Source organism: Helicoverpa armigera, chromosome 6, assembly GCF_030705265.1.
Source record: "Helicoverpa armigera isolate CAAS_96S chromosome 6, ASM3070526v1, whole genome shotgun sequence".
NCBI lineage: Eukaryota > Metazoa > Arthropoda > Insecta > Lepidoptera > Noctuidae > Helicoverpa > Helicoverpa armigera.
In genome coordinates, this window is record NC_087125.1 from 968,252 (window position 1) to 982,418 (window position 14,167).

Sequence of the window (14,167 nt, forward strand, 5' to 3'; positions counted from 1 at the left end):
ACAATTATAGGCAACGTTTGGCCAATTCGTAGTTTATCCGCGTCGTACGTCACAGTGGTCCCGTGTATCGCCTACCTTCATTAGCCGCGCCCGCACAAACCATGCTTTATCGACTACTGCTGCATAAACCGGCACAAACTCTAATGCAATGCCTCGCCGAGCTCTGTCGCCGCAATCATTCCGAACACTAGCTTTAACTTGTATTTCAGGATTAAAATTTAACTAAACAACACATTTGGTGGGCGTAACTTTATCTCGTTTATTCGAGAGAAACTAATCTACATGAGAACGCATTTATTTAACTGAAAGCATTTGTAAGATTATTCGCGAGCGCGATACGTGCGACTGTTGAGCTGAACAAAACTCGGGCGGCGTGGCGCCGGTGAGCGCCTAACCCTTCACAACCCGGCGCGCGCTCAACCGTTGAAAAACGCCAAAATTCGCCAGAAATGAACCAACGAACGGTGAAATTACGGACGCGGACGAGTTTGCTCGCGAGAAAAAATAACCCCCCAAAATGGGCGAAGCAATTTGTCTTAAGTGGCTAAAACAGTGAAATATTCGGGAACTTTTAAAGCGTATTAAAGTTTAGCCGGACCTTTTGTAGATGTGAGGAGCGATAGGGACGGGACGGTTAGCCGCGATTTTCCAGAGGTGATGACGCGTTTCTACGCCTCGTTTTTAATTAATACGAAAAGTTAGTCGTCCGCCGGCCGGGGCCCGGTCGGGGGCCTGGCGGGGGCCCGGGCCGACTTATTGTGCGCTTTAATTATATAAATACACGGCTCGTAATGAACAGGAGGCGACACCTCAGCGCGCCGCGTCTCTTAATTCCGCCGAGGGTAACTTTTATAAATACGGGAAATATGGAATCATAAAGTTAGACAATGAGCTCGTTATGCGAATGAAATATTTCAGACTTGAATAAATTAAAAGGGGCCGTGTAAAGCGGCTTACAAGTGTTTACTATAGCCGCTCACGTTACCTCATGGTTTTTCCTAAATTGTTTTATTGCGTATTTATTTCCCGGAATATATTAATGTCGAGCTCGGCGTTTGTCAACGTGCGCTCGTGATAATTTACATTTATTACATTCAGGTGCTCTTTATCAGTCAGCGCAGATGTGTCCGGCTATAATACTATTCAAAATGCAAAGGTACACAGGGCACAAAAATATATCTTGTAAAGTAAGTGGATAGAATGTTAAGTTGGTATAATAGTTTTAAGTAGAGGAAACTTGAAGGCATTCTATTAGGGAGCTTATTTGCGGCGAGCGCGGGTTGTCGCGGGTGTGCGCGCGTCGCGTGTCGCGTGTCGCGCAGACACGCCATGAATTAATTATAGCGAGCACAGCTCTTGTTTCTTCAGACATGGAGTTTTGTCGCGCGACCTAAACTTGTGCACTTAGTGGCACAGATTCCGCGATGTAAATAAAACATGCGCCAAACTTTTAGTATTTATGGCCGCCCGAATTCGCGGAATAAACAAGGAGTTTGTTCGAGTTAAATAATAACACCTATTTTTGTGTTCTACAATAAATGTTGGGGTGTTTGGAGTTTATTCGTAATCGTGTTAAATTTTAAATTGGTTATGTTTCTGTAATGTTCTGTTCAGTAATTGTTACAAATATTCTTCTAGATAAGCGTTACTTAGTCTTTTACAATTACAGTTCTGTTTGATTTCAAATTTTGGCACCACTAACTCATGAAGTCCCTGCCACCTCCGCGTACGCTTATCACTATGTTCACACGTTCTCCCGTAAGCAGTATCGGGTAAAAATGCAGTACATAACATCGGCGGGACCTAACAAATTGAGTGTCACTAATCGCACGTCTGTGCGACTAACTTGTTACCTTACCGTGACAAATAAACCTATTAAATGGCGTCTCCTTTGAATTTAATTCTTTGCCACTTAAAAAGGGAAAACAGCCCCAATTTATTATGTCTTGTGACGTATTCGTGAGAAGAACAGTTGTGAGATGGGTCACCCTGACAGAAATAGAGTTGTAATAATGATAAAGTAAAACAGTCACAAAGATTCATATGTGGCAAGTACAAACATAAATAAGGTTCGTGTAGCTAATTAAAAAACAGACGTACTACCACTAATTGGCCACGCAAGTGAGTAATTTATATGCGGCCACCTCGGTAATCACTATATTACACGAGTTTGCTAATGTTAGACAGTCTGCTTTTAATGGGGGCGTTTTGATCGCCATTTTTTTAATAGTTATAAATTAAATGTAGTAGCCGCTGGGGTTTGTAGTAATAAAGTTTTCCTGTGGAATATTATGATGTTGTTCCAGTAAACACGTGTTCGATCGTGTTCGTGGAAGTGATAGCGCCGGCGATCGCGTTTGCTCCGACCATAGACAAAGTGGAGTAGGTCTTACTCTAGTTTCCCGCTTCTTTTTTTTCAGAAACTTTAACGTCGGTACCTACTCGTGATAAGAACACTTTCTTTTGAAAATAGTTTCCTCAAGGAAAGATTGTGTTTGGAATTTTGAACAGACTGGTTTATGAGAAAAGTAAAGGTAGTTTTATTTTTTTAATGATGTTGTACTTTTTAGTTTGGGAGCTGGATTTTCTTGTTTGTACTAATGATTTGTGTTCCTAATTTCGTTTTAGATGAAGCCACAAATCTAAACTACGTGAGCTAGATATTTTGAGACTGAAATAGTTAATATTTACTGTCAAATACCTAAATAAGAACACGTAAATATCTGAAAATTCATAGTACAAAAATTGTTTTAAGTTTTCCTAATTAACAATTCCAGTTGCCGTCATAGTTGAAGCTGTTGTACATACCTGTATAGCGGTATGCCGGCATCGTCCCGGAACCAGAACACCATGTAGACCTTGTCGTTGGCGGCGGTGCCCAGGTCGCAGGGGAACTGCGCCACCATGCCCTCCACCGCCTGCACGTCCACTGTCCTCACGCCAGCTGCAGCCAAACAAACATCAGCATATTAGTCATCACAGTGTAAAACAAAATCGCTTTTTCTGACCCTAAATCCCTATGTCGCTTTGTACGCATAAATCTGCAAAATGCGGTTTTTTAATAGATAGAGTGATTGAGGGGGAAGGTTTATATAATAGCTAATAGCACATAAATATAGCGCATAGATTCCAACCCAGGGTGGGGTCCAATTTAACACATCATTATACTTGTTATCCGGTTATGGAAAGTACTTCCCGGGAGACACGTATGAAACCGCAAATACGGAATCTAGTGACACATAATAAGGTTTAATGAGTACTCATGGTTTTCACGTACCTAGGCAAATTACTAAATTACCTACATAAACAAATAAAGCAACCAGCCAGCAATATTTTGCCGCACCGACATATGTATAAAGAAGAATCGATAATGAACCACATTTATTATATTTTTGCTATTGTATTATACATAACATACCTATACTAATAAAGCGTCCACAATTTTAGAAAGGCACGGCTAAAGGATATTCATTTTTAAGTACTCGGTTGATTATTGTATATATTTTTCCAAACAGTATTTGGCCTACATGTAATCAGATCCGACATGAGTCGAGGCGTTATAGCTACAGCATCTCACCAGTCCCGGGAGCTGCAACAATACAATAATGTACACTCCCCGAGAGTCCATTAGTATGATAACGAGATACGGAAGTCGACGAACATCCAACTTCGGAGCCCCGGGATTCGGCACAACTTGGCTCACCACTCCACAATTATGCGATCTTGTGTATGTATGATGTATTGTACTTGTACACATATGCAGCGGATTTGGAGACAAAGCCAAGGCTTGGCACCCACTGGACTGTTGAGCTTTTTATTGCTGTTTTGATTGGCTGGTCTGTCTGTATGTCACATATGAAATTGCTACTAGATAGTTACACAATATTAGACGACCTCCTACCCTAATTCAGTCGGATTTTCAATCAGTAACCAAATAGTTGAATAAAATATTTGTGCGCTACAATTTCGTATTTCCGAAACATATTTCCAAAGTTCCTTAATTAGAAGAGGAAGGATCCCAAATTACTTGATCGCGTTCCAAAGGACCGGGAACAGGTAGCGGCACCTGCCAAATAAATCAGTCGTCCTTTCGCCAGACGATATAATTTAAAGTGGCCGGGTCGCACTCCTTTCCTTCGCCGGTACATCTGGCCGGCATTATCCGCCTTCGGTGTGTTAAATCCATTCGCAGTAATCCTACGTAACCCATTGTGCCACAACTCCAGACACTAGACGCTTTGTACACCTAGGTTATTAATTATGTCCCCAGCATCTGTTTAGCCTGTCTGTCTAGCCGATCCATTCAGACAAACTTACGGGGGATTGTTCAAATCTTTTGTCTCTATTATTCAGTTGCAAACGGTCGGGTTTTGTTTTACAAAGAGTGATGCACGTGCCCGTTTTATTTGCGCTTTTATTAAAGTGTTTGTGAGGGATTTGTTGGAGCAGTTTATGCGCAAAGTAATCGCTCAAATAACGGCTTTGATAAATGTTGCACTCAAGCCTAACGTGTCAGCCTGTCGTCATGCTGCGGAAAATAATCCTATAGGTTTGATAAACTTCTGCATAGCTAAGCTATTAGTTTTAATACCTGAGTTTTTTTCGATTACTCTTGCCAGTTAATAACTTACCAAAACGAGTACCTACAGTACTTAAAAAGAAGACATCAGAAGTCGAAACGAAGGTAACATACGCACTTATTTTTATATCCATGTTATTTATGATTCGTCACATGATATACGGGTCGTAAATAGCGCATTAACATGAGGTTATTGCCCAAACTGCCATGGACGGCACTCTACAGGTTCCTTTGTAACAACGACGCTCGCGTCGCTTGACTGCAGTCGCTCAGGGCTGCCAATCTAAGCTAGCAATTATAAAGCTGAAGAGGTTGCTTATTTGAACGCGATAATCATAGAAACTACTGATCCAATTTGAAAACGGTGTTCTAGTATTAGATAGCCCATTTATTGAACTAACTTATAGTCTAATTTTTATACGGGTGAGCGAAGTTGTTCCTCCGTTAAACGGGCAAAACCGCGACACACAACCCTTGTTAAGATACGAATATCATGAATACGCAGATATCATGTATCTGTCATAATGTCAGTCACGTCCTTATCTCCTGTTATAGCGCAGCATCAATAATTCCGGAGATACATATCATTAGTTGAAGTATCTTTGTATTTGTATGGAGTATTCTGCGAATGTACGAGTAGTTTTCTTGTATCACTGCTACGTGTCTTGAGATGCAGCAGATTTGAGTTTATGTGAAACGTAAAGGAATTCTATGTAACGTATTAGCCAGGCTTCTTGGTAATTCAGACGATAGTGAAAGTTATAGATTAAAATATTTTTGTCATCAAAATAAAACTAATTCAACATCACACATAGACTTATAGCTCTAATTTCCACATAATTTTTATTCACCGAAACTCAACCGAGGTTAGACAGAGTGACAGCCCTAGCTGTCAGTGCGGTGGTGAGCGATCGGCGAATTTGTTCGCGTAATGAGGAGGCTGCAGGGCTGTCACGCGGCGGTGCGTCACGCCGTCTCGAGATCAATGAATTTTTAATGACCGCCGGAAAGCACCCCCATTTGTATTACACGTCACTATGACGCCACCAACAAAATGGGTTTAATACAATAATTGATTCCGACACATTTCACTGAATATTCGTAAATGCACCGTTTTGCTCGTGTCACTAATCAATATGCATGACGTCTATATCTGGCACATTTTAATTGCATAAAATAAACTCGGCCGTCTCTCTATTTGAATTGTTATATTGTTGTGACACCAAAATTAACGCGATATTAACAGTAATCACAAAAACAGTTATTAATTTCACGTTCATATGGTTCAATAATATTCAATGGTATTATTATAATGCATACGGCATATTCATATATTCGAAAATTCACAAATAATTTTGTTTTACAGTAAATGAAAGCAATTCAAAAAGTTAGTGTGTTCCACGCTTAGTCCTATAAATTCTGTTATCATTAATCCTTGAAGTATTAATAAAGGGAAATTCCGGTTTTTGAATGAATGCCTTTCAATGCTTCATGTGGATGTTATATCGACAGTACAAAAAGTAGAATTTAAAACAGTAACAGAACGAGTGGAACATGGAAGTCATTAATGAATTAACGTGGGCAACAGTCGTTTATGAAGTAGTGTTAATTATCGGGCGGCGGCGGCGGCGCGCCGGATTGCCGGAGAGCAGCCGGATTGCTGCCTGAACCGCCGGTGCCTGTCCACTTACATAGTGCCAATTAGCGAGGGTACAGCCAGCTTTTAATTACGGCCCGATAATTGCTCACGTAACACGGATTATAGGCCGTAAGCACCGACTGTTGAATTATAAAACGGCGACTGTTTGTGACCTAGACGGCGCCACCATCGTACCTACATTGTATATTTCAGTTTCGTTGTAACTGAAGGGAGTTAGGCATTGAAAAGCCTGTGTGTTCTCACAGCTTTTGATCAAAATTTTGAGTTGAATTTAATTGATTAAAAAACTAGTATTGTTTTGTAGAGCTCTCACCGGTAGCCGATTACCCCTTGCTACGCCATTCTCGTAGCACGTTATGATATGCTACGCCGTAGTATTATTACGATGGTAACTAATTTAAATACTTTATTCTCCACGGACATAATAACAAAATCTAATTTTCATATAAAATAACAAAACTTATTACATAAACATACAATTAAGTTGAAAAATCTGCAAAAAAGTCAGATTACATTTGAAAAATTCGTGCTTTAAAACGTAGAAGTCGGACATTTTGTGAAATGCAGTAGATTTTCGAGAATAAACATGCACTAACGTTGAATAAGACGTGACCGAGGAGCGATGTGATTGCGGACCAAACTAGCCTCACATAAAGTGGTTACACTACTTCCCTGGCTACTGCCTTTTGACGGTGCACTCCAAACTATTCCGAGACTCTACATTTTGTACGAAATAATCGTATATTTTGCATGCATGTGGGGTATGCATTAAGGGCAAAATGAGTCATTGTCTAAAATAGCTCAGCTCAGCAACACAAGTTTCGCTTCCATATTGAACGCTGAACACAACGGGTTTGTTTGAAATAGTTATGATGGTTCTGAAACACAAAGAACCATGAACAAACATGGGTGGGTAAGTCAGTAAGAATCCCCGTCACTGAACTCAAAAAAATCCTCTACATCAAATCAATTTACCGCTTGTTCATGACTCACAAAAATACATATAAATAAATATTAGTTGGCTAGCTATTGGTTTAGGTTTCGAGATGAATGCAGGATAATTGCAGCGCGGGTCAGTGAGTGTGCACTGCATGCAGACTGCTGCTGCTAGCAGTATTACTGCCAGTTTTCAACCAGCTATAGTGAACACCGATTTATTCTGTGCACTGAAAATGTTGTGAATAAAATGAATGACCTCACCTAGTGCTTGTTTAGCCAAGAAAGGGTCATTATTAAATCTTTGATAGATATCAGATTAGTCGCCAGGGAGGATCCAGACAATTTTGTAAATAAAATTGACAAGATGTGCAACTATGTTTGTAGAGTGTTCCGAATTTTCAGTCTCTAATATTTTATGATATTCTACAAGCCGTGTGATACAAAGTGAGTGTTCAGGTTGGGACGAGTTAGCCATCGCCTGTGGGACACAAACGCGTATCTTTACGGATTCCAATTAACAAATGGAGTGTGTCGGTGTACGTGTGGCCTCCTGCTTTTAATTACCGCCGAGTGGCGCTTTGTTGGCCTGACACCTCGGTTTGCGCGATTGCGATTTAAATCACGCGGCCGACATACATCGCTGGCTGGCCGCGGCGCGTGCAAAATGAATCGCAAATGTTGCCAAGCGCCGCGGTCATGTAATACATGTATCGCGATAATTTCTTTGTGGAACAACTGAAGGTTCCCAGTGATCGGTGTGACGTGGATGAGCATTGTGCAGGCGATGCGCTCGCGTGCCGTCAAACTGCTGGTAATTGATTGTTTGATGATTAAACTAGTGTTGGTTTTCAATCACTGCCGTAAATAGATTGTATTGATTTGCCTGTTCAAAATTCACAATATTGGTTTTGGCAAAACATAGCTTATTACTTGTTTAATTACTAGCACTAAATAATTTATCAGCATTAAAACACATGATATTGTGTTTATAATTTTAGTACATAATTTCGGAAACTAGCTAATACAATAGAGATGTAGAACAGAGCTAATTACTAGAAATCGTTTCGTCGTCAAAAATGAAGTCATTGTTCGTAACGAACTGGTTTGTTCGCTAATAGCTGAAAATGTTCTAGATAAGTTTGAATACTTCCTTGCTGAAAGTTCAGGTTTTCAACTGAACTGTGCCCTGAAGGTTTATTACTTCGATGCTGATAATGGAGCGAAATACTTAGTTGCGCTGAGATTTTTGAAATGTTCCGTAAGGTATTATTTTACACACAAAGTTATAGACTCGTGCCTATTAATTTACAATATCGCATTATAATTATAATGTTTTGAGATGGCAACTCTATCAAATACCTAAGCTGATCGTCTCTGTGGCTTTTAAATTTTAAGATTATACAAGCTCTTCCCTGAGGTGTTAATTTTAATTCCTTCGCTCTTTCTTATACTTTTTAAATTTTTAAGCATATTACTTTTTCCAATAAATTCGCCTCAATTTCATTTAGACCGTAATGACTATCATTACACTAATAAAGCAATTTAAAGTCGTCGTGTCGGAGCCGACCGAGGCACTTGAGTGATACCGCCTGCTTCAGGCATTACTCAGGCTAAAAATGCTGGAGCCTTACAAACACCGGTATTAGGCAACGTAATGTCATACCGCGTTATTAATTAGCTGCAGGTAGGTACAACACAGGGAAACTGCAGAAGGTGAAGTCAGAACAATAGTGAATAGCAGACATCGTAACTAAAAGCTTAGCAATAATGAATAGTCTATTTTGATCCGATGCATATTTCAATGATATGTTTGTGCCATGACATTTGATTCAGAGATTTAAACGATATTTAATGAGATTTAAAGCATATATCAAAATCTTGGTTACAATTATATGGACATATTATATGGACATAACATCTGAATTTTATGTTGGAAACCTCTTTTTTCAACCACTACTTCAAATTTTACCCTAGCGAAAAGTGAGTGAGCCTTTTGTTACTCGCTGCACAGTGGTGGCGGTACCTCGGCAATCAATCACGAAATACCGCGATTGTTTAAGAGTGAAATATGGTGATATTAAGGGGATAGCTTCCACCCCTACACCAGATGAGGCGGCTTGTAATTGTGCTCCGATCATCCCCCACATTCATCTTCATTAATGTTTTACAACAAACTTGCACCAAAAATACGCTGTGAGCTCGTTTGTCCAACCAACCTGGTTATTTCGGTACTGATACAAATAACTCAAATATCTTAACATCTTAATTATTCTCGTTTTCAAAGTAAATATGTACTTAAAATAGACTAATTTCTAAGTATTCAATTGCTATTTTTGTATCTTTTCTTCAAATGAAATAAATTCGAAAATAGCTTAATGTTCTTAGAATTAGAATTTAAATAGGATACTCACTTACAGGGCTACGTAACACAACCATCGCTAAATTAAGCAAAAACTTATAACTCCACCTTGCGAGTTTATTCTTTCAGCACAACGGGTTGGCACCTTATCAAAACAAAATACAGGGAGCCGGGAATCACGCGGCGACGCTACTATCCCTAATTTAAATAACACCAGATACAGGCGCCATTGTGCGCACAACAAAAGGGCTTATCAACTGGGAACGCATCACAACTGTGTTACCAGACTATTCTTTACCACTTACTGAATTGGGGCATCTGCTTTTGTTTGCCGCTGCGTGGCAACTGCGGCGCGACGACGTGGCGACGGCGGCGCGACCCCGTCAGACCACTCACTAATTAATATTCATAATCGCGTTAAAGAAACCGCAGTTTATCCCTCTTAACTGTTTTATATCGCAATTTTGTTCTCAAATAATTAATGGACGCTGCTTTGTTCGGCACCTAATTGATTAAGTTCTGTAATTTGGTTATTAATATTGTTTTTACTGGTGTATCGTAAATATACATTTGCAGTTACAAGGAAAAAGCGGAATAAAAACTTTGTAACGATTTAAAAGTTACAATGTTGGTCATTTACTTTTTTACAAGTGTTACCTGCTTATTTTTTTTTTTATCGCCAATTCATCTGCCGTATAATGTCCTAGTTTCTACGTAATGCCGAAAGGAATTAGTTAATTTTTAGCAGGGCTTAGAGGATTTGAAACTCCTTAGGGTAAGTCCGTTTGCTTTGGGTTTTGTGCAATAATTCTATACGAGCAAAGCTGTACTTATCTTCAAAGTGGAGTTGCCTTTTATATTTATTTGTGAGCGCTATCGTTTGAATGGCGGAGCGCGCCTGTTTTTGCCTCACTGAGCCAACATCCACTTAGGCATCGTTTATCATTGTTGTTTACTCTTTGACGCCTTCCCTTTGAGTTAATACCTGTTTTAATTATTGAGTTATTATAAATATATTGCGGTGGAATATTATTTTGGTTTATTTTGTAGGTAGAAGGACCGTAAGCGTTCTAAAAATAAGCTTGCCAGTAAATTCACGCAAATAAAATGTTTGCACACTGAAGATTCTGTCAGGAAGTATCCACGTTTTACAAGAGCGAGCTTATTTAATTTAGAAAAACTCGAAGCGTATGATGAAATAATTTTGAGCAAAAGACTTGTTGTAACAAAATTGTGAGGCGAGCACACACGGCGTGTTTAGCCAGCAGTTTAGCTAACACGTGCTGTGTGCTGAAGTCTTACGGGATTAGACGGCTTTGAGCACGACTGCCACGAGCTGCCTTACTTTTTCTACTCTTCAATTTTATAGTGCCCTGGTACTTAATTCTCTAAGCTTTCTTCTAAATTATATGCTCCTTAACTTTTAGGAAGTTTATAAATTCATTTACAAGTTAGCATAGTAACAAAATGTATTATATCCATTTAATAAAAACTGTTACCTAAATAATACAGCGAGAATAATATAAGTCTTTTCTCAAATGACCTAACCATATCCTACCAGTGAGGCTCACAATTCAGCATGTCGATTCTATAAAATATCACAACTCACTTCGACATCACTCTCACTTCGACTTCGATCTAAAGGTAGAATTCCGTGGACGCGACAATAGTCAACCTATGAAAATGTATGGCACCGTTGCCGAGGCCCGTGACAGTCGCGCGCGGCCGACGAATTTCGTAAGCTGCTCGCGGCATTGTCAAAAATTTAATTCTGGTTTTACTAAAATTCTATAGATGTTATTAAGCGCTAGACCATGTTGAGAAGCGTACGGCCGCGAGCGGCTCACGAAATTCGTCGTCCGCGCGCGACTGTCGCGGCCCTCGGCAGCGGTGCCATACATTTTCATAGGTTGACTTTTGTCGCGCGCGGCTGCGACAATCGCGACCCACGGAATTCTACCTTAAAGTTTCGTGATTGACATTGTCAAACTACACTAGCGCTTCACTATCGAGCGTGTTGACAAGTTGAACTAAATCAAAGTCGAGATTTTGACAGATCTGTCAAAATCTGTCTATCTATAGGGAGGTAGGGAGAGATGGGCAGTTGGGAGACATGATCAAATCAGAATAAAAGGGGTCCTTTTATTCTGATTTCTGATCATAGTTTTGTTTTTAATTGGGTAGTTTACGTTACCGACTGGTAACGGTGTTCATCCATAGACTATCTGTCATTTCTGTGAGTTGTCAAGAACAAACACTCGTAAAAGTACTTAAATATTTTGTTGCGGTTTCGGATCGTTATAAAGATAAAACTAATGAAAGGTATGTGTATTTTCTATTATTAATTATTGATTGTCAAAATCTCCAGTTACAATTATAGTAAGTCGATGCAATCCACACCTATTATACCTTTAGAAGAGAGTACTACAGCAATAGTTTATGGGCCCCACGTTTTTATTTTAGTCTAATATGACCGGGACCACCTACGTAGGTTGACAGGTAAGTAACTATTTTTTATTTTCTAGTTTTCAGTGCACATAAGATAAAACCGTTTAACTTAAAAGTTTTTTTACCGATTTTTTTTTCATAAACTAAGTCAAAAGTGTCCAATGCTCTCTATGGTAGGGAGGCTTGGACATACCATGTAATGTATAATTTGTAAATTTTTGCTCTTCTTCGTCAGTGAAAATTTGTGAGGTTATAAATCTGCGCGAAAAATCCTTTATAGAATCTTGTTTCAGGTACCGTTGCCAACTTGATCTAGAGACTATTATATTTAAAATAGTGTTTAAATAAAGTTCTAAGTGTTTTAAAGTGATTAAGTGCCTACATTTAACGATGGCTAGAATGTTTTTGCTTAAATCTTTATAAGAAGAAGCTCATGCTTTAGATAATTTAGAAAAGCGTCAACAATCTGCTAGAATTCGTAGTTTACCTTTATTAACTCGCGATGATGACTATGTGAGCATATATAGATTGTCAAAGGAGCTAATTGACCAACTGGAGTCTGATTTACTGCCCCTGATAAAGCCCACAAAACGTCGAGGCAAAGGACTTACAACTCGTGTAAAAGTAAGTATTGACACAGTTTATAGTTGAAAAATTGTAATCAAGCACACAATAATAAGAAAAACACTTAGTTCTTAATAAGGAGTATTCCCTTTATGTGGTTTCCCCGCCAGCTGATATGTTTTCAAAAGCCTCTGTACTTCAGTTATAATATTGGTATTCTCTTAAGCACGAAAATAACCAAATTGGTCTCAATTTTGTTTTCACTAAATCCAGATAAAGTAGGTATTACATTTTTTATTGATTTATTGTTTCACAGATACTATGTACCTACTTTATCATTCTTGGCTAGTGGCAGTTACCAGAAGGTTATTAAAGAGGGCATCAGAACTTATTTATCGCAACCGTCTGCATCTCGTTGCATAAATGAAGTAGTGGAAGCTCTGAACAATCCGGCCGTAGTAAAAAAATATATAAGGTTTCCTCAAAATCAGCAAGAAAGGCAAATTGGCGCTGTCAGTATTTTTTTTCGTAGGGTAAGCATAGATTATATTCACAGCACGAATTTAGAGATTTCTGTTTATTTTATACTTAAAAGCTGCCTCAAATTCCTTACAATAACAAATTATAACTAAAACATCATATTTAGCTAAAATTCTGTGTCAAAACTGATAAAATTAAAAACTGATTAATCTCGGTTGACATTTTGTCGAGTGGGGAAGTCACTAGCACAGCATTGGTCGATGTCGAGCTCACTTCACTTCGCAAGTGATTAGGTGATGTTTACAGAATGCAAAATCAAGGTCGTTCTGAATCGAATGCGAAGTGAGAGTGAATAGCGAAGTGAAATGCGAGTTGTTGTTCGAATTTTATAGAATCGACGTGCAGGCAGGCCTTGGCCCTGTTGGGCCCCGCTGGGGTTGCTGACAGTATTCTACTTGTGTAGCCCTTTCATTTGATACCCATATTGAGGGGGCTGTGCCATTTTGTGCCGGCGGCCATATTGGATTTAATTAAAGGTGTATACAAAATTTCAGACCAATCGGTTGACAGGAAGAGGGTGAAATTTGAATTACTAAATTTGATCCAAGAATAAATAATAAAACAAACGGGGTGAGCTAAATAAAACCGTTTAAATATCTCGTAATGTTGAAACTGAGTGTAATTTTTAGGAAAGCTCTTTCATTATATCTAGCCGAATATAAGAAATGGCAATAAAAGTTGATAATGATCTGTAAAATCTGATTTTTTATGCAATAAATTGTGAAAAAGTGCCCATCCCTCCCCTACCTCCCCTAAAGTATGAAATGACATTACGAATCGAAGTGAAATGCGAGTTGTTGATCGAGTTTTATAGAATTGCAGTACTGTTCCCTATCACATAATAAGATAAAGTTGGTGACTACAGCGCAAAGTTAAGTCTTATGGGACAGTACAGTCTTTACAGATGTTATTAAAGCAGTAATATGGGCTGAAACAAGGCCTATTGGTTTTTATGGCCCACCGGAGAGGGACGGCCTTATTCACGGCGCATGGCCTATTTTGCTACTGTATACTTTAGGATTATCAAAATATTGTCATGAGGATTGGATTACTAGTGTAAGGTAGCGAATGTTATAAT

General features: G+C 39.0%; 1 protein-coding gene across 4 annotated transcripts in view; it reads right to left on the minus strand.

The window, feature by feature from the left end:
- Window positions 1-14,167, minus strand: part of LOC110382228 (nephrin) — a 273,247-nt gene that overhangs the window by 154,058 nt on the left and 105,022 nt on the right. For all 4 annotated transcript variants that reach the window (XM_049852109.2, XM_049852108.2, XM_049852110.2 and 1 more), the window contains exon 3: window positions 2,809-2,944. In XM_049852109.2, coding sequence (XP_049708066.2) covers window positions 2,809-2,944 — 136 coding nt within the window. The remainder of the gene's footprint in view (window positions 1-2,808; window positions 2,945-14,167) is intronic.